General features: G+C 45.4%; 5 protein-coding genes across 5 annotated transcripts; all 5 read right to left on the bottom strand.

The window, feature by feature from the left end:
* Positions 1–1,743: 1,743 nt before the first annotated feature.
* On the bottom strand, positions 1,744–2,883 carry LOC136357245 (protein PELPK1-like). Its single transcript, XM_066312239.1, has one exon. The coding sequence runs from the start codon at positions 2,805–2,807 to the stop codon at positions 2,349–2,351; it is 459 nt and encodes a 152-aa protein (XP_066168336.1). The 5' UTR covers positions 2,808–2,883; the 3' UTR covers positions 1,744–2,348.
* Positions 2,884–5,604: 2,721 nt separating this feature from the next.
* On the bottom strand, positions 5,605–6,614 carry LOC4343812 (protein PELPK1). The gene has a single exon (XM_026026668.2). It carries the CDS (start codon positions 6,538–6,540, stop codon positions 5,914–5,916), a length of 627 nt encoding a protein of 208 aa, XP_025882453.2. The 5' UTR covers positions 6,541–6,614; the 3' UTR covers positions 5,605–5,913.
* Positions 6,615–7,970: 1,356 nt separating this feature from the next.
* On the bottom strand, positions 7,971–9,080 carry LOC4343813 (protein PELPK1). The gene has a single exon (XM_015792286.3). The coding sequence runs from the start codon at positions 9,025–9,027 to the stop codon at positions 8,236–8,238; it is 792 nt and encodes a 263-aa protein (XP_015647772.1). The 5' UTR covers positions 9,028–9,080; the 3' UTR covers positions 7,971–8,235.
* A 3,780-nt stretch (positions 9,081–12,860) lies between these two features.
* LOC4343814 (protein PELPK1) lies at positions 12,861–17,446 on the bottom strand. Its single transcript, XM_066312713.1, has 5 exons — positions 16,978–17,446; positions 15,775–16,235; positions 15,283–15,475; positions 15,037–15,126; positions 12,861–13,561 (listed from the first exon to the last, which is right to left on the bottom strand). Exons 1-5 carry the CDS (start codon positions 17,365–17,367, stop codon positions 13,139–13,141), a joined length of 1,557 nt encoding a protein of 518 aa, XP_066168810.1. The 5' UTR covers positions 17,368–17,446; the 3' UTR covers positions 12,861–13,138.
* A 1,535-nt stretch (positions 17,447–18,981) lies between these two features.
* On the bottom strand, positions 18,982–20,421 carry LOC4343816 (uncharacterized). The gene has a single exon (XM_015790865.3). The coding sequence runs from the start codon at positions 20,345–20,347 to the stop codon at positions 19,319–19,321; it is 1,029 nt and encodes a 342-aa protein (XP_015646351.1). The 5' UTR covers positions 20,348–20,421; the 3' UTR covers positions 18,982–19,318.
* Positions 20,422–20,487: the final 66 nt, after the last annotated feature.

Consider the following 20,487-nt stretch of genomic DNA (forward strand, 5'->3'; position numbering starts at 1 on the left):
AGCTGAGTAGGCTTGAGCCCCCACATGTAAGGCTCCTATCTTCTTCCTCTAACATCTTTCTCGCCCCTCTTCTCCATCTCTAATTTCTCCACATCTCCCTTCTCTTTCTCCTGGCATAGGCCGTAAAAGGATTTGAAATTTGTTTTCTCTTATCCCATTTGTCATTTGCCAGTAACCTTTCACTTCTTCTGATTATATATATTGACGTTTGAAATTAGATTCAGTTAAATATTTATTTAAAAATAATAATAAACATATATTACTCCATAAATATGCAAGCATAATTATGACAAATTGCATAATTGCATAATAAAAAACAAAAATCAAACATGGCTGTGATCACACATATGCTATTTTGTTACAATTTATGGAGATCGAATTTGTGTATGAAGTTATATATCTCATATCAATATATCTTATTATTTTTAAAAAATATATATATATATTAATAGTTATTTAATAACATGTAAGAACAACGGGATATCCCCTCGAATTATTAGAATCCATGTCCGCCGTATACATAAGACAAATATCATATTCGCCAACACACCTTTCTTTGTGGGACAAACAATTAAGCTATGATAGATGTTTAGGGAAGTACTTAGATGCAAACTATACTCATCCAAATAAACATACATAAGTAGGTCCGGTACACCGATCTATCAAAGAAACAAAGCAGTACAATATACACCACCATACGTACATATATATCCATATATACAACGCGCTAAACAAATGCTGAAACATCATACTCCCTCCGTCCCATAATCCGGTTCTAGGTTGGTTTTTCATGGGACGGAGGGAGTACTCCTCTAGCGGAAACTAATACTACAAATCATCAATGAGAAAGATACTGTATATAGCAAGCACATCATGGATCATGCCATCATCGATACATATGTATATATACCAGTCTATAGAACTGTACACACATATATACGTACGTAGAATCATAACGTATTTATCTTATAGATATATAACGTATTTGGCAATGCGATGAGTATAAAAAAAATATAGATTGGCTAGGTGGAGTGTGCTCTGCAAGCCAAAGAAATGTGGGGGGCTAGGAATCCAGGACTTAGAGACTCAAAATAAGTGTATGCTTAGTAAATGGATCTTTAAGTTAATTAATGAATAGGGAGTGTGGCAGAATTTGTTGAGGAAAAAATACTTGGTAAGGAAATCCATTTTTCAGGTCCAAAAACAACCGGGGGATTCTCATTTTTGGGCTAGCCTTATGGCAGCAAAAGAACCCTTCCAGACACTTGGCCACTTCACAGTGAATAATGGGAAACAAGTAAGATTCTGGGAGGACCGATGGTTGGGAAACCAACCCCTTCATTTGGAATTTCCAACCTTGTATAGCTTGGTTAGAAATAAAAACTTAGTAGTGGCCGATGTGTTAGGAAGGGTCCCTTTGAATGTCTCTTTTAGAAGAGCAATTGTAGGGAAAAACTTGGAAGATTGGCTTGAAATTGTTTCAAAGGTGGTGAGTATCAATTTGAATGATAAGCAAGACCAATTCTTTTGCAAGAGCAATAAAAAAAAGGGTTGTTTTATGTTAACTCCATGTATAAAACCCTTATGCTTAATGGTGTAATACCTGGGAAATCTTTAATTTGGAAGCTAAGGATTCCTTTAAAAATTAAAATTTTCCTTTGGTATATTGAAAAGGGGGTGATTCTAACAAAAGATAATCTTGCTAAAAGAAGATGGAAGGGTAGCTTGCTTTGTAGCTTTTGTAACTCTAATGAGTCAATTCAACCTCTCTTCTTTGATTGCATAATGGCTAGATACATTTGGAATGCGATCTATCTTACTTTTGGAGTCAAGCAACCCCGTAATAGTTCACACTTGTTTGAAAATTGGTTAAGAGGTTTTGAACCTAAGCTTAAAAGACAAACTTGGGTGGGTATAGCAGCGATTTGTTGGGCTTTGTGGCTCAATATAAATGAATTATAGTCTTTAATGGCTACAACCACGTATTTTTCTTACAGGTAATTTTCAAAGTAACTCAGTTGTCAAGGCTTTGGTCTTTGCTTCTTAAGGAAGACGAAGGCATTGAAGTAATCGCGAAGTGCAAGCTTTTAGAGAAGTGTATGATGGAGCTGATCTTCTCTACTTTTGGGTGGAACTTTAGAAGAATGATGGAAGCTTAGCTTTTAGTTCCTCTTGCTTGTTATCCATCTTTAAAACTTATTTATGTTTTACCCATGTAACGGGAGAGTCTTATAGTCTTGTGTACTCGTGTTTGTTACTTTTAGGCTGTGTACATCCTCACAAGGTGTAGAGGCCAGGTTTTTTATAATCCATTGTCTAAAAAAAAAATACTGTGTGTGTATGTACGATCATGGCTGCTTGGTCTCCGGCTCCGGGTCGTGAACCTCGTGCTCCGGCGGCAGCTCCGCCGTGGGCAATGGCGGCAGCTCAGGCTTCGGTGGCAGCCCGTGCTTTGGGAACCCCGGCACGGCCGGGTAGTGCGGCAGCTCCGGCACGACGGGGTGCGGCAGCATCTCCGGCACGACGGGGTGCGGCGGCAGCTCAGGCTTGGGCAACGGTGGCAGCTCCGGCACGGCGGGGTGCGGCGGCAGCTCCGGCACGACGGGGCGAGGAAGCTCAGGGAGCGGCGGCGGCAGCTCGGGCTTTGGAAGCTCCGGCAGCTCGGGGTGCGGCGGCAGCTCGGGCACGGCGGGGAAGTGCGGCGCCTTCTCCTCGAGGTGCCTCGCCGTGCTGCCCATGGCGCCGCACGAGAGCAGCAGCGCCGCCATGAGCAACAGAGCCGACGACGACGACGACGACGACGACATGGCGTTCCTGCTAAGCTTCTGATGATCTGATCTAGCTAAGCTAAGCTAGTTCTTCTTCCTCGCAGCCAGGGATCGATGACTAGAACACAAGGGAAACCTGGTACTTATAGCATGAACAGTGAAGTGCAGATGATATCATATCATATCTAACCAGGGGTCCGTTGCCATTTTCAACCTTACCGAATTTTGGTAAAGTTACCCAAAAAAAATGGCTACATTTAGTTTGCTGTCAAATTTTGGTAACTATATAAGAAATCCTACCAAAATTTTAGCAAGTCGCCAAAATTTTGGTAACTACACCAAAATTTTGATAATACCAAAATTAGGTAAGGTTGAAAATGGCATCAAAGTGAACATGCCCCAGATCTTGATGCGTACGTGTTGTTTGGTACATGGCAGGTGAACTGCTGCTGCATCACACATCTCTGATCCTTCTGGTTTCCTGAATGCGTGTTCGAACTCTCCTGATCTCTATCTGTTCCTTCGTGTTATGGTTCAGTTAGTTGGGAATTCCGAGGATTGTTCAGAGAGAGATCAGTGATCACCTAATCGCTAGCTGCCTAGCTGCGTATATGCACCGGCAAACAGGTGTGCAAACAGCAGAGTCATTGCGGGCAACACGTGTTTCACCGCGAGATGTTTATGAATTATGCTGCTGTTTGGCCACCTGAAAATGCCTGAACTCTGAACCATCCCGGTCCATGGTGACGAACTGCTTGACTTGCTGGTTACAAATCTAGTTGAAAACGACCATTGTTGTACAATCCGTACACGGCAACTTGCTTAATGTTGCAGGTTGCCGTGTTGATATAGGCCGATTTTCAAACGGCTTACGTTAGAAGACCTATAGAATATACACGGCACTGTGAGTACATGACTAACGTGGGTATTCAGTTGACAATCAGGTGCAGTGCAGGTAAGCAGCAGCTATGTGCAGAGTAGGTAGCACATCTTAATTTCTTAATTAATTAATTTTTCTCCATATTTTAGATAAATATAGGTTCCTCGATGTACTTGCTCAATAACTATAAATGTTTTGATAAAATTAGAACAAATTTGCCTTGTTTGTTATGCCTTAATAAATGATGATTGCTAGGGGACGGCATTCCGCCCATTCGACATGATACTTTACGAAGGTGATGTCATCCGCACCTCCGCTTTATCCTCGCAAGTCTACGACTCCGTCCCACCCCACGCCACGTGCTCATGGCTCACACCTTGAGCAGAACCATTGGTCGACGGAGGAGCATGGTGAGGCGAATGCATCGGCGCCAATGCCTAGGATGCTAGGAGGTGTCGACACACATGGCAACGCTAGCCACAGCAACACTAGGGAAGGAAAGACCAGAGCCAAGGAGAGGCGTTGAATGGAGAAAAGACATTAGTGGGAAACGGTTCGCCAGCCAGCCAAGCAGCGATGGCGAGTGTCCTACTGATCAGGCACCAATGGTTATAAGATGGTATCGGTGCCCGAGGTACCATGCCTGATATCTGTGCATACCAGCCATGATACCACGAGTATCAGACTTGGCACCTATCGGTATCAAGCGAGAATTACACGCTGCACAGTGTACCTACACACAATATTGACGAGCAGCACGATGGATTGGCAAACAGCACAAGCTGCCAATCGAAGCTCTAGATCTAGCACCTTCGTCAGCCTTTCCCTCCATCACCATCGGTACCAGCCTTGAAGGAAGACTCACACCAGACACCGTCCTCCCTGATGGCTTGTATGGAGAAGGAGGCCATGAAGCCAGCGTCGTCCATCGCCTCATCGCCAACATGCACTCAGAATGGATCTAGCAATGAGAATGGCCTAGGCCTCCAGATCTAGTGACAGAAAGAGGAAATGGTGGTCGGCGAGAGGGGGGAGCAGCGATGTGCTATTTTTGCCAGCACGAGCAAGGAGGAAGAGAAGAGGGCAGAGGGAGGATGTGAGGAGGAGGGTGGCGGCGGACGTATGGGTGTGTGGCTCACAAAGATCAACGAGTGGATGGGAAGCACTTAGGGTGGATGGAGAGCATTAATTAAGTATCTCGTCCCTAACTCCCTAGATGGGATACCATATCGTAGTTTTTCTGTTAATAAATAGATGCACTAGGAGCACTACCATTTTTTCAGGAAGAATAATAGGCATCTTGTTATCCTGATTCACTCTGATTCTGGTATATATATTTACAAAATTCAATAGACTAGGATATATTATTCATAAAATCCGACGGATGTAGATTATTTGACTTTTTATGTGGATTATCTGATAGATTTGCCTTTTTGATATAGGATATGGTATTGATAAAATTCGACGGATGTAGATTATACGACGTTTTATGAGTATTATTGCTTCGGGATAATCCAACAAAGGCTGATTCTATCATGTAGGGAGCCAAATAGTTTGATGCACATCGTCTCTTGCTCTTTTTCAAATGGAAAAGCTTGTTAGAGCATAATCCAACTTATCAACTATGGGCCACCGAGATCACATTAGGCCTGCGCTCCAATAGAAGTCACAACTTTATGTTTTGGACCTACACAATCCAAAAAGACTAAACTGGTAGGTGTGAATCTTTCTCACCTTTTAAGTTATGTTTCTCCACCATCAATTTTCGATGTAGGACTAAATCTAACAGTTGTCCCATACGGGGCTAGTAGTACCTAGGCTAGACGGTCAGTGTGGCATAATCTATTCTTGCACACAAAGACCTGCTGTAACTGGCATTCTTAATAATTTTTTTAAGACTAGAAAACAAGTATATATTGTAAAGCACATAATAATGCATACCACAAATAAGCAATATTATAGGAAGATAGCTATTTTATTGATTTATGAAGCATGTATGATACAAGTGTAGATCGTGTGTGCACACACATAAATCAGCACATACGATAACACAATAACTCATCCAAGAACAAAGAAAGCTGCCACAAAACAAAACACAACAACAACGTACATCATCTCACACACTCACACAGCTAGCTAGATCATCACTGAAAATATCTTAGGCAAACATCGATCAAAGCTTACACATGAACATACACACATACAGCAACACGTAGTAATTTCAGGATACGATACGACCGGCCGATCGATCGATCTCTGGATCGATCATGGCTTCTCGGGATAATGGCTCTCAGGCTTGGGCGGCTGTTCATGCTCTGGCACGGTGGGATGCGGCACCTCGGGCTTCGGCAACTCCGGCACCACAGGGTGTGGCACCTCAGGCTTTGGCAACTCCGGCACGACGGGGTGTGGTGGCTCTTCGTGTTTCGGCAACTCCGGCACAGCAGGGTGAGGCACCTCGGGCTTCGGCAGCTCCGGCACGACGGGGTGCGGTGGCTCTTCGTGTTTCGGCAACTCCGGCACGACGGGGTGTGGTGGCTCTTCGTGTTTCGGCAACTCCGGCACGGCAGGGTGAGGCACCTCGGGCTTTGGCAGCTCCGGCACGACGGGGTGCGGTGGCTCTTCGTGCTTGGGCAGCTCCGGCACGGCGGGGTGCGGCGGCGGCAGTTCAGGCTTCGGAAGCTCCGGCACGGCGGGGTGTGGGTGTGGCGGTGGTTCTTCGTGCTTTGGCAGCTCCGGCACGACGGGGTGCGGCGGCAGCTCAGGCTTGGGAAGCTCCGGCACGGCGGGGTGCGCCGCCGGGTACTCCACCTCCAGGCGTCGTGCAGCGTTGCCCATGGTGCTGCACGAGAGCAGCAGCGCCACGAGGAAGAGAAGAACCGAGGAAGACATGGTGTTCTCAAGCTCTCAGTGGCTTCTATCTCTATATCTTTTAGTGTGAGCTAGCTAAGCACTCTGTGATGGCTGGGAGAAAGGCAAGCAAGCCAGATATTTATACTGCTAAACTGCACCTTACTTAAGCAGTTAAGCTACTAATGCATGATTATATTTGATTACAGTGAGCCTGCTGATTAATTACTGGTAGGTACGTAGGTGATCTGCACCCCTTTTTGGTTGTTTGACTTGTTTCGATTTAGTCAGTCAGTGACTCAGTGTGTGATCTCCCCTTATCTTTGATTGTGTATGCATGGTTTGATTAATTAGTTGGGAAAAATTGAGACCCAAGAAATTTGGTTGGTGAATGCTATAGAAACCTAGAACGGACGGTGTCCTTGTGGGTACTTGTGTGGCCACATGATATGAGGGTAGTGGGAAGTAAGTGAATCGTGCATGACAAGGACAGAGTACTACATGCATATAATTCCTACGTCGCAAAGTAAACCAAACTCGTACGAGATAAGATAGATGAAGTATATATTATCTTTCCAAAAAAAATAAAAAAGAGAGTAGCATATATATTAGCTATACATCGTACAGCCAATGCTGACAAATTAATGCTTAGCTTTTCCAGTTGTAAGAAAAGATATGAATATACTGCTTTTAAACCGCTACTACATATGGCATACATGTGAGAACAATTTAGATTTAAATTTGAAAACTAAAACATAAACTTTAAATTGTATGTGTATAAGTATTAATGTGTTCTATATGTTGAGTCGATGAAAAATTATGCGTTATTAGTCATGCATGCCAATATTGAAATCTAAATTTAATATTAAACCCGGTAAAGTTTAGTCAAATCTATGTTAAATATCAAACATTTATGATTGTAGGGAGTATATGTTTCGTTGGGCCTGCTTGATTACTCAAAGTTTTATTTTTGATCCTTAATTGACAAAGTACGGGAGATGTGCTGCATTTTCTACCGTTAACTTAAAAGCACGGTATATATTTAGATATCTTCTCAGGGAAGGTAAAAAAAAACCATTCTTACTCGTAATTAATTAAGTCGTTGAAGAATTCAGTTTCACACATCTCTTGTTCATATTCAAATTCCTATATATGGTAAAGTAGAAGTTGTTGGCCCACAGTGTTATAGTAACTGAAAAAAATGTCCTATGCACATAAGCTTTGCGCATAGGTATAACACTAATGAAAGTATATACACATTATTTTTCTAGAATTTTTTATGATATTTGTTAGTTAGTGTGCATAGTGAGTGCATAATATGCATAATTCATTCTTACACACAAAGACCTATTGTTACTGTGCATTTTCAATCATTTTTTTAAGAAACTAAAAACAACTATTTTTCCTGAAGCATATTATGCAGTCTGCAAATAAATTGTAGGCAAATAACTATTTACTGATTTATATAATACTAGAAACATAATTCAAACATAAATTAATGAAGCATATATGGTACATGGGTAGATGATGTGTGCATAGATATAAGCGTAGCACACGCAAGTACATCCTCCAAGAACAAGAACAACTGGATGGCTGAAACATCAAGCATCACTCACACATTCCTAGCAAACACCACAGTTTACATGATCATATCATACACACATATACAAATAAACCCATGATTATTCAGGATGCGATATGATGGGCCCGATCAATAATCTCTGCATCGCCATCCGATCATGGCTTGGCCATCGGCACCTCGGGGTAATGGCTCTCAGGCTTCGGCGGCTGTTCATGCTCCGGCACCTCGGGGTGGTGCGGCTCTTCAGGCTTCGGCAGCTCCGGCACGACGGGGTGCGGCGGCTCCTCGTGCTTGGGCAGCTCCGGCACGACAGGGTGCGGCGGCTCTTCGTGCTTAGGCAGCTCCGGCACGGCGGGGTGTGGCGGCAGCTCAGGTTTGGGCAACTCCGGCACGGCGGCGTGTGGCACCTCCGGCTTTGGCAGCTCCGGCACGACGGGGTGTGGCGGCTCCTCGTGCTTGGGAAGCTCCGGCACGGCTGGGTGCGGTATCTCCGGCACAGCTGGGTGTGGCAGCTCCGGCACGGCAGGGTGTGGTGGCTCCTCGTGCTTGGGAAACTCCGGCACGACGGCAGGGTGCGGCGGCTCTTCGTGCTTGGGCAACTCCGGCACGACGGCGGGGTGTGGTGGCTCTTCGTGCTTTGGCAACTCCGGCACGACGGGGTGTGGCGGCAGCTCAGGTTTGGGAAGCTCCGGTACGACGGGGTGAGGCGGCTCTTCGTGCTTGGGCAACTCCGGCACGACGGGGTGCGGCGGCTCCTCATGCTTGGGCAGCTCCGGCACGGCGGGGTGCGGCGGCACCTCCGGCTTGGGTAACTCCGGCACGGTGGGGTGCGGCGGGTACTCCTCCTCGAGCCACCGTGCCGCGCTGCTCATGGAGCTGGACGAGAGCAGCAGCAGCGCGGCGAGGAAGAGAACCGAGGAAGACATGGCGTTCTTCTTAAAGACCATGCTGGCTTAGCTAGCTATGCTACCTCACTGTGTGAGCTAGTGTGCTTTGATGGTTTGGAGAAGGCAGGCAAGCCTGGTATTTATAGTGCTAAACTGAACATTAATCAAGATCAATAAATTAATTAATGCATGATTAATTACAGGAGCTAGCCTGCTGATGTGTTGATTAATTACTTGTAGGTAGGTGAACTGCACTCCATTGGTTGTTCGACCTGTTTCGATGTGTGAGTGTGATCTCCCCTGAGCCCTGATCTATCTCTGTTGGCATGCCATCTTTGTTTGTGTGTTTATGCATGGTTTAGTAAGTTGGGAAAAAATGAGACGCAAGTGAGATTGGTTGGTGAATGCAGTATCTAGAATTGTGTCCTTGCGTGGCCACATGATATTGCAGAGTAAGTGAAGCCGTGCATGACAAAGACTAACCAAGCACTATATTATCTTCCAAAAAAATTTGACAAAGTTCTTTTTAAGACAACAAATAGTAGTATATATATTAGCTGTACGTTGCAGGTAATGCTGGCGAAATGCTTAGCTTTGCCGTTTGTAAGCAGAGATATGAATATCGGCGGTAATTAACCGGCCGGTTACCGCTGATCATGAGCCGGTACCGGCTGACATCTGACATAACAAGGCAGAACAATCTAGATTTAAATCGGGAGAATAGCTAATATGGTCTCTAAAGTTTTGCTCCTGGGTTATTTTAGTCCTTAATCTTTTATATTGTCCAAACAAATCCTTTAAATTTGTCATGTGGGCTAATATAGTCCTTGGTCCCACCAAAATCGCCACATGGATATGCCATGTCACCTTCCTATGCAAGATCTATATGATTTGTCTAATTTACCCTTACGCATAGGAAAATAAAAAACAAAAGGAAAAAGTTAAAAAAATATATGGTATGTGTAAGAGTAAAAATATACCTCAAAAGGGTGAAAAAAGAAGTATTTTTTTTCTATGGTTATGTCTAATTCATCCTTATATTTATTTTTCTATGATATACGTAAGGGTAAATTGGACAATTCATTATAGATTTTGCATGAATGATGACATGGCATATCCATATGATGATTTTGGTGGACCCAATGACTATTCTATGCTTTATGACAAAGGTTAAGGATTTCTTTGGACCATTTAAAAGGTTAGGGATTAAACTGATCCTACAGAGAAACTTTATTTTTTTTGAACGGAAAAAGGGCACAAGATTGTGCCTTTTCATTGAATATAGAAGGAGAAAATACAACCCCTAAGGGTAAAGCAAAAAAGACTTTAAGCTATAAACTATACAATGCGTGGGACGAATTCGCGCAACCTTTTTGCCCCTGCTAAGGCCCACAGGCCAGCCTCCTCTTTTATTTTTGCTAGGAGAAGGCCTACCGCCATCTCTTTGTGATCGAAAATCCGCCGATTTCTCTCCTTCCAGATTTCCCGGACTACTAGTAGGATGAGGGACCGAAGGCCCTTTTTTGGGATGTTGGGAGTATTTGCTAGGCTTTCCCACCATTGGCGGACTGACCGGGCTTCCTCCCACTGGGACGGCTCCAATTGATGATATCCCACCCATCCGGCAACGTGGTGCCAGATTCTCTTTGTGTATCTGCATGTGGCGACAAGATGCAATCCCGTCTTAGCTTCGCAACGACAGAGGGGGCAATGGCCGTTGTTCTGCCAACCTCTTATTGCAAGTCGGTCGGACGTCCAGACTCTATTCTGGATGATGAGCCATGCATGGAATTTGCATTTCCCCGGGGCCCATGCTTTCCAAATCAAAGAGTTGAGGTTTGTACTTGGCGCCCCCAAGCACTGTGCATGATAGGCCGAAGAGGCTGTATAATGGCCATTGCATGTGAATTTCCATACAATCTGATCCGGCTCTTCACTAACTTACTGCACATTTCGGACCGCTTTCCTACAGAGAAACTTTAGGGACTAAAGTAGCTATTCTCCCATTTAAATCTTAAATTTGAAACTCCACTTTGAAATTGTATATGTGTAAGTACATTAACGTGTTTTATATGCTGCTGGATCTATGGATAAAAAAATATGCGGTAGTCATTCCAATGTTTAAAACCAAAATTTTTAAGCGATTATGTGTTCTGCCCTTTTCAAGTCGGTGAGGCCATTCTCTTAAGCAACTTACTTTGTTCTTACTTCAACACCAAACTTTATAATACAATGACAGGCAGAGATTTTTGTGTTCGTGGAGAATGGACAACGTTAGATTCGCAGCGTGGTAGTTGTTGAGTAGTTGGGTTATTTGCTCTGATTTTCATCACTTTTTTAGAAAAAATCTTTTAAGCGGAAATATTGCATGACCTTTTTAAGTATTTTCAACTGGAGGGTATACCCAATACTGTAAATCTTTTATACTAGGTTTGTTTTGCTCGAGAAATGTATAGGGATCTTCCGGCTAGCTTCATAGGGTGGTGGGCTAGACGACCTCCTAATTATTTAATATTAAATTATTCCCTAATATTCGCGTCTTTTAGGTTTGTTTTGCTCTTGAAACTGGTAACTTTTAGTTTTGAGGAAAAATACATTTTTTTTTTGTTTCGGAGATTGTGTTCATATGATTGGACTTCAAAGCCGGTAGTCAATTCTTACGTTTGCTAGAAGTCAGACAAGAGCCAACAAAGAGAGCAACAAAGAGAGCAACTAAACGGCAACTAACTATCAAATTAACATCCGTGTAATAAACGGCTATATATGCACCAAAGGAGAAACATAGACTTCTAGAAATTAATCCAAACACCAGATAATGAAAGTAAGATCTTACCATTTCAGTCATGAAAATGTGCCATTTTGAATATCTGGTTCGGTCTTTATGTACAGATTTAACCGTTAATTTCTATTTCAAAATATTTTTAAAAAATCTCATAAACTCATAATTGTATGAATTTTTTTTATTTTCATACATCAACCTAAGAGTTGTTTTTTTATCTAATCAAACAAACTCATAGTTTGAAGTGTGAGAACAAAAAAAAAATACTTTGGTGAACAGTGGTGTTTTTTTTTTGACACCTTGGTGAACAGTGGTGTTGGGCTAGGCTCACGGGAGAGGAGATACGTCAGAAAACTGAAAAACGGGGTTCTTTTGTGGCCAGAAAAATATATTTTATTGACGTGAAACATGCATGATACCTCCTCTGTTCCTAAGTATTTGTCACGATATATTTATTATCACCGTTAAAACTTTAACTAGTACTACCTCCGTTTCAAGTTATAAGACGTTTTCACTTTGATCAAAGTCAAACTGCTTTAAATTTGACTAAGTTTGTAGAAAAAAATAATGATATTATCAACCCAAGACAAATTTATTATGAAAATATATTGAATTATTGATTTAATAAAACTAATTTGATATTATAAATATTATTATATGTCTATAAACTTAGTCAAATTTAAATTAGTCAATGACCAAAGTCAAAACGTTTTATAATCTGAAATGGAGGGAGTAATATTTTTAAATAGACAGGCTATTATTAACGAAAGAGTAATGTTTATTACTCCCTCCGTTCCAAAATATAGGTATTTTTGGACCCTGACACAGGCTCCGAGATACTACTTTGACCAACAATATCTATAAAAATAAGATGTTTTAAATAAAAATTAAGAGTTGTATATTATAATAGTTTGTTTATTAATAAATATAGTAACATCAATTTTACATGATTGATCTTTTTTTTAATTATTATTGGTTAAAGTTAAAAATGTTTGACTTGTCACTATGCTAAAATGTTTATATTTTGATACGGACTGAGTAGTATATAACTTATATTTTCATAATGTATCATCCTTTTACGTATTTGTCGTTTTTTTTAAAAAGAAGATACGAATGGTCAAAGTTGAAATATGAATAATAACTGATGACAAGTACTTGGGAACGGATAGGAAGTACACAACATCAGCCATCAGCCAGCTGAATCTCTGAATACAACAACGAGAGTACGAAACTCTGAAACATCACGATCCTACTATATCACATCACACCAGCCGGGGCTCACCACGAACAAGATCACACGCAAAACGTCCTACACTTCGCACACCCACGCGAATTTGATTCAGATCACTGACTGCCACACGCCTGCACGGGGTGTAATCTGATCGTCATTTTTCATGGCTTGGCCTCCGGCTCCGGGAAGTGGAACTCGGGCTTCGGCGGCAACTCGAACTTGGGCAATGGCGGCAGCTCAGCCTTGGGAATCTCCGGCACCTCCGGCTTGGGCAGCTCCGGCACGGCGAGGTGCGGCACCTCGGGGATCTTCGGCAGCTCCGGTTTCGGCAACTCCGGCACGACGGGGTGAGGCAGCTCAGGCACCTTGGGCAGCTCCGGCAGTTCAGGCTTTGGTATCTCCGGCACGGCGGGGTGTGCCGGGTGCTCCTCCTCCTCCGCCGCCGCCGCCGCCGGCGCAGCCTCCTCCAGATACCTCGCCGCGCCGCCGATGGAGCTGCACGAGAGCAGCAGCAGCGCTGCCGCAAGGAGGAGAATGGATGGCTTGGTATGGCTGGAAGCCATGTCGAACGGTTTGCACTTAACTTAGCTGATGAACTCTGGGTGAGTGTGTCAGTGAGAGGTTACTAGGCACTAGCTGATGATCACTTGATCAGTCTGTGTGAAGATGGCTGGGTGAGAAACTAAGAAGACGATGCTGGCATTTATAGTGATGAATGGGAGCTTAGATGCATCATCAATTTGCAGGAGTCTCTGATCTTTGGTGGCTGGCAGCAGTGGCAGGTGATCTGTATTTTGGTGGTTGTTTACTATGGTCTGTGTCTCTGATCTCTGATGATTTCAGTTTCATGTACTATGGTTTAGTTGGTTGGGATTATTGAGACCCTGAATCGTTTGGTTGGTGAAAATGCAAGACCATCTATGTCTAGTTTAGGAGTGTATATACACCTGCACTAAGGACCTCAGGACTACAGCTGGGAATGAAGCAATGCTGACAACATGTTTGATTGTTTGGTTTTGGTTGTTCTGAAGTGTTGAAAATGGACAGTGTCATAGATATTTTTGCAAGGCTTCCTTTTTAATGCTCATTCAACAAATTTCCAAATGAAGTAGATAGTTAACACTTCAATTAAATGCTGATATGAGTATGTTCAGTAGCAAGCAAGTTTAGCTTACATACAATCCAGTTTTATAAATTTGGATATGAGTAATGCTACTAATATTTAGGTTGAACACTTTCTTTGAAAAAAAAAAGATTCAGGCTGAAGATTTGAAGATTATATGTGTTTATTTGTATTGAAAATACTAGCTTAACAAATCTTGCTTTAAGAATAAAAAAAACTCTCAACTCCCAAGCACGGTCAGTACTACAAAACCATGTCATAAGTTTGGGTGCATAATTCGCATGTCATATTTCCATGAATTTTTACAACAAACAGTTAAGTTTCCTACAACAATACACAATAGAAAAAATTCCTCCAAACAGAGCTTTGAACTTGGCTTGCAAATTAAATTGTATTGGTAGTCATTTGGATGTAATCAGGACCTGGTCCTAGGACTAAGGGCTTGTTTGCTTGCTGCCCTCAGATTCGCGCCTGGCTCAGGCGTCGATGTCAGGCGTTCGATTTCGGTCGCCTGCGGTCGGATCGACCTGCCTGAGCAACGGTCTCCAGGCGAGGGCAGCAACCAAACAGCCCCTAAAAGCCCATGTCGATTTTTTGAGGTCCCTTAACTACAAAATCAGAAATGTGTACCCCAAAACTCTCTAAAACCGTTCACCGGAGGTCCCTCGGCAGTATTTTTACCCGGTTTTGCTGACGTGGCATCCTAGTCAGCAAAAAAATTAAAAAAAATACATGGGACCCACATGTCAGCTGCACATCTTTTTTTTTTCTTCTCTTTTCTTCTTCTCCTCTTCTCTCTTCAGCGAGCGCGGCAGCCACAGGCAGAGCGGCGTGACGGGGTTCTCCTCCGTGGAGGCGACGAGCACGGCCGCGGCGGTGACGGCAGGTTCCCAGACCCGGAGCCAGCGCGTTCAGCCGGAGCAGCGGCTGCTACACCGACGCCGCATTCTCCGCCGCGCGCTCCTCGCCGCCGCCCAGATGCTGCTGCTGCGCCTGCGTCGCCGCCGGGCTCACCGTCAGCTTCTCCTTGATCGCTCCCGTCAATAAAAATGTGGACATCATTATTGATTGCTAGGAGCACTACGTGCTTGCAGACGGCGAACGGCACGACGGCGCCGGCGAAGCCCGCCGGGGCCGGGCCGCAGCTGAAGCTGCTGGTGGACAAGCGCTCGCGTCGCGTACGTGCTGTACGCGGAGGCGCGCAAGGACGCGGTGGACTTCCTCATCGGCCTCCTCCGCGTTCGTCTCATTCGTCGAGGCCGACGCCGACGTCTCGCTGGAGGAGTTCGGTGACTCGCTGTGCCCGCCAATCCCTTGCGCCGGCGAACTCTTGACCCTGCCGGATAGCAACTCCGCCGTCGTCACCGACCGGCCACTGCTCTAAGTGCAGGTACGTACGTCGTCATAAAACTTAAACTTTGCAAATTTTGCACCATTTGTATTGTACGTGATCTACGTGTTCATGATGCCATGCATGTAGGTGACGAGGCTGAGGTGTGGCGGCTTCGTGTTCGGCACCCAGATCTGCCACAACCTCGTCGACGCGGCCGGGATCACGCAGTTCTTGCAGGCCGTCGGTGAGCTCGCGGAAGGCGCGGAGCGTCCGGCCGGTGTGAGCGAGGGAGCCCCTCGACGCGCCACCCGCCGCGTCCGGCGTACGACCACCCCGAGTACGAGCCGGCGTCCGACGAGGCCAGCGACAGGCTCCGTCCAGGAGACGAGCTCGTGCACCGCAGGGTCCTCTTCGGCCCCGACGACGTCGCCGCGCTGCGCGACCAGCTCCCCACGCGCCTCGGCCGCGGTGCTCGCGCTTCCTTCTCCTCGAGTCCCCGGGCCCAGACCGCCGCTTTCCGCTGCCTACAGCTGCCGACGCCGCCCTTCCGCCTGCTCCGGCCACGCGCCGCCGCCCGCTGCCGCTCGCCCGCCGCTTGTCGCCGGCTCGCCGCTGCAGCCGCGCTCTCCCACTGACGCCGCCCCTCCACCTGCTCCAGCCGCGCTCGCCCACTGCTTGCCGCGTCGGCGTCGTCAACCGTTGGCTCCGGGTCTGGGAACCTGTCGTCGCCGCCGCGGCCGTGCTCGTCGCCTCCACAGAGGAGAACCCCGTCACGCCGCTCCGCCCGTGGCTGCCGCGCTTGCTGAAGAGAGAATCAGAGAAGAGAGTAGAGAAGAAGAAAAGAGAAGGAAAAAAAAGTACAGCTGACATGTGGGCCCCATATAATTTTTAAATTTTTTTTTACTGACTAGGATGCCACGTCACCAAAACCGGGCAAAAATACTGCCAACGGACCTTCGGTGAATGGTTTAAGAGAGTTTAAGGATATACATTTCTGGTTTCGTAGTTAAGGGACCTTAAAAAATCTCGCTATTCAGTCGAGGGGCCTCTGGTGACCTTATTCCTAAATCTATTTAGAACAAGTGCCTAAACTAAAAATGCAATGGAAGAAAATTCTCTGATAAATAGTATTTTTTAAGAAGCGTGGAGAAAATAATCCGTGGTAACGATTCGGTCAATACGCAGAAAATAACGGGGTGCACAGTTTTCTTGTAATTAATCCATTCTCATAATCTCATTCTGTTCCTTGGAATAAACATTGTGAGTTATTAGCAAACCAGGGAGCATATATACATTATAAACTATCAAAACTCGAACTGCAGACTCAAAGAAAACTCTCCATTATATTGATTTGTACATGAATATAAACACAACTCCATGGTTAACCTGTAATCATGTACTGATACAAGCCAGTGTAGATAGTGAATACAGAATACGTAAACAGTGAACCATCGCAAATAAAAACCACACACAAGTATTATTCAGTACAGATAAAATGGCGCGCGCGCTATACGCGGATGCTCTATCTGATCGCTCGTTCATCATGGCTTGGCCTCCGGCTCCGGGAAGTGGAACTCAGGCTTGGGCAATGGCGGCAGCTCGACCTTGGGCAACGATGGCAGCTCAGGCTTCGGGAGCTCCGGCACCGCAGGGTGCTCAGGCAATTCAGGCTTCGGCAATTCCGGCACCTCGGGGTGTGGCAGTTCAGGCACCTTCGGAAACTCCGGCACGGCGGCGCCATGCGGCAGCTCGGGCTTTGGCAGCTCCGGCACGGCGAGGTGCGGCGGCAGCTCGGGCTTCGGAAGCTCCGGGTACTCCTCCTTGGGCGCGGCCTCCTCCTCCAGGTAGCGAGCTGCGCTGCTGATGGAGCTCCATGAGAGCAGCAGCGCCATGAGGAAGAGAAGCGAGGAGGACATGGAGTTCTTGGAAGCCATGTCGACGATCGAAATGCAGTTAATTTCTAGCTCGTCTCGGTGTATCAGTGACGGTGAGAGAGCTAGTTCTTTGTGTGATGGGTTGAGAGGCAAGAGGAAGCTGGTATTTATAGAGCAAAAATTTAAGGAATGTTAGCTTGCTGAATGTGCATGGAAGTCTCTTCTGATCTTTGGTGCTTGGTAGGTCATCTGCATCAGTAATTTGGTGATCAATTGGTTTCCTAATATATATTTGAGGATGGCTTAATTAGCTGGGAATATTCAGAGTTTCAAACCTGATTGATGAAATGCACCACCAAGGCACCAACTAAATCTAGCCCTTTATAAAAAAGTTTGTACACGTGTGCAGTGTGATGTGGGATGTTAATGCAAAGTAAGATCAATCGTGCATGTGATAAACAACAGCTAAGGAACAGAGCAAGTGAGACTATGCTACCGTCCCAGTAAGTTCTGACAAAATGTCTGATCTGGTTGCTGAAGAGAGTGTCAAAAATAGCAGTAAAATTCTCCAACTTTCTTTTCTGACTCTGCGTGGTTTGGCGATCGACTGCATGTTCGAGTAGGAGCTTACATAGCACACTAGTGATCAATCGGTGTTAGGTCACCTGTTCAAGATATCTGCACAAAAAAGTTCAGGGATTTGTTGATAAAATCACTACAAGGTCAAGCTAGTCGCTTGTCAGTTTCAGTGACTGATCCAAAGCCTCCAAACCGAGCTGAAAAACCACCATTCCTCTGTAACAGCCTTCCCGTGGACAGTGAAAGAAGTGAGGAATCTGAACACATTGGCTAAGGAAGAAGTTGTTCTGAAAACGATGGCTTATTCAGTGTAGTGTTGAAGGTAGAAGGCGCTACTGCAACCTATCTGCTCCTCCCTTTGATCTCTTTAACTTGCAGGTTTGGTTTATGGTTGATAGCTAGGCTCATCAGTGATAATACAGGACATGGAAAATGGAACTATAATTTGTACCACAATTGTACCTGCAGTTTCTGCACTATCTGTACTTTTGTACGTGCTGCAACCTCTCCTACTCCACGTAAAGTATGACCTGTTTCCAAGGTACTAAAAGAGCACCAGCTAGCTAGCTTGCAAACAATATTTCTAATATTGTAGATTAAACAACTGAAAGTGGTCCAGCTGAAATTAACAAGAGAAGAGACGGTTTACAATCCTGGAGGCCCTGCTGCATGCTCTGCACATTCTAGCTAGTCAGAAAATGGTGATTTGTGGATTTACCCCTTCTCTATTAATATAAAACGGGAAAGCTTTTGCCTTCCTTCAGAAAAGAAAAAAAAAACAAGAAAATGGTGATACAGCTAACCGTTCCATATTGATTTCAGGTTCAGTTTACAACAATTAACTGTGGTCAGATCTGACTAGCGAGCTTAATTTGCGGAAAATGACAAATGTCATATTAAAATGTGCACAAATTAACATCCTATCGGCCTTTATCCATGTTGATTCAACGATCAAGAAGCCTTTTCTTTTTGGCGAACACATTGGGAAACATGATGACAGATGTAATGTAATTCTGAAGAAGAAAACATGAAGCCATACAGCTCTGGAGGACTATTCTTTCATCATGCGGTCAATGAATCGATGGCAATGATGACTGATGAATGCAAGTGTGTGCTCATATACACACATAATTGAATCCATTTATTATAAACAAATATGAATATATGATCTCACACCCTCAGAGAAGAGATATGTGAGCTGCTCATAGCAACAAACTCAGCAAGTAACACACATCTACACGGACGACAGACATGGCATGCACGCCGTTGATACAGGAAAGAAATACACAAATGAAACCAAATGTAGAATCTGGACGAATCAATCTGAATGGACCTCTTGGTGGTCATCATGGTTTTTGCCCTCCCGTTACCAGGAGGTGCACCTCAGGAATGACCGGCAGCTCCGGCTTCAGTGGCCGGCGCTTTCTTCCGGCTATGGTGAAAATGGGATCTCACCGTTCGGCAACGGTGGCATCTGGGGTGCATCCGGCTTTGGTGGTTGTTCATAGTACTCTGGCTGTGGTGGTTGATCAGGTTTTGGCGGCATGTCAGGATTGGGTCTTGGCGGTTGGTCAGGCTTTGATGGCCCATTAGGATTAGGTTGTGGCGGCTGGTCAGGTTTCGGTGGCCCATTAGGATTGGGCTGTGGAGGCTGGTCAGGTTTCGGTGGCCCATCAGGGCAAGGTTGGGGTGGTTGGTCTGGCTTTGGTGGCATATCGGGATTGGGCTGCGGTGGCTGGTCAGGCTTTATCGGCCCATTAGGTATAGGTTGTGGTGGTTGGTTAGGGATTGATGGCCCATTTGGATTGGGTTGTGTTGATTGGTCCGGCACCGAAGGCGCATAAGAATTGGGTGACCCATCAGGTTTAGGCATTGGAAGCATATCAGGCTTCGGTGGCCCATTAGGAATGGGTTGTGGTGGTTGGTCAGGCTTTGGTGGAACATTAGGATTAGGCAGTGGTGGCCCATCAGATATAGGTTGAGGTGGCTGGTCAGGTCTTGATGGCTCATAAGTATTGGGCAACCCATCAGGTTTAGGCATCGGTGGCATATCAGGCTTTGGCGGCCCATTAGGATTGGGTTGTGGTGGTTGATTAGGATTTGGCAATGGTGGCCCATCAGGTTTAGGTTGTGGTGGCTGATCAGGACATGGTTGTACCGGGGGAATGGGTGGCCCATCGGGTTTAGGCATCGGTGGCACATCGGGCTTATTCATCGGTGGCACATCAGGATTGGGCAGTGGTGGAACACCGGGTGTGGGCTGCAGGGGAGGCTGATTTGGATTTGGCACAACATCAGGTGTTGGCAGCAGCGGTGGCGGCTGATCAGGCTTTGGGTAATCGTAGGGTGGCCAAGCCGCTTCCTGCAGGATTCTCGCCGCATCACCGGTGAGCAGCAGGGCAGCAGCAAGCAGCAATAAGAGCAGTGACGAAGTGGACATGGCTATCTTGCGAGCAGCCATGGCTAGCTAGCTAGCTCGCAAGCTAACTATGCTAAGCTCAGGAAGAAGAAGATGTGTTTGAGCTGGATCGGTGATGAGAAGCCGATGCTGGCGAGGTGTATTTATAGCCTCGCGGCGGCCAGAATGGTAGCTATCGCTGG

Source organism: Oryza sativa, chromosome 7 (genome assembly GCF_034140825.1).
Source record: "Oryza sativa Japonica Group chromosome 7, ASM3414082v1".
Classification (NCBI taxonomy): Eukaryota; Viridiplantae; Streptophyta; class Magnoliopsida; order Poales; family Poaceae; genus Oryza; species Oryza sativa.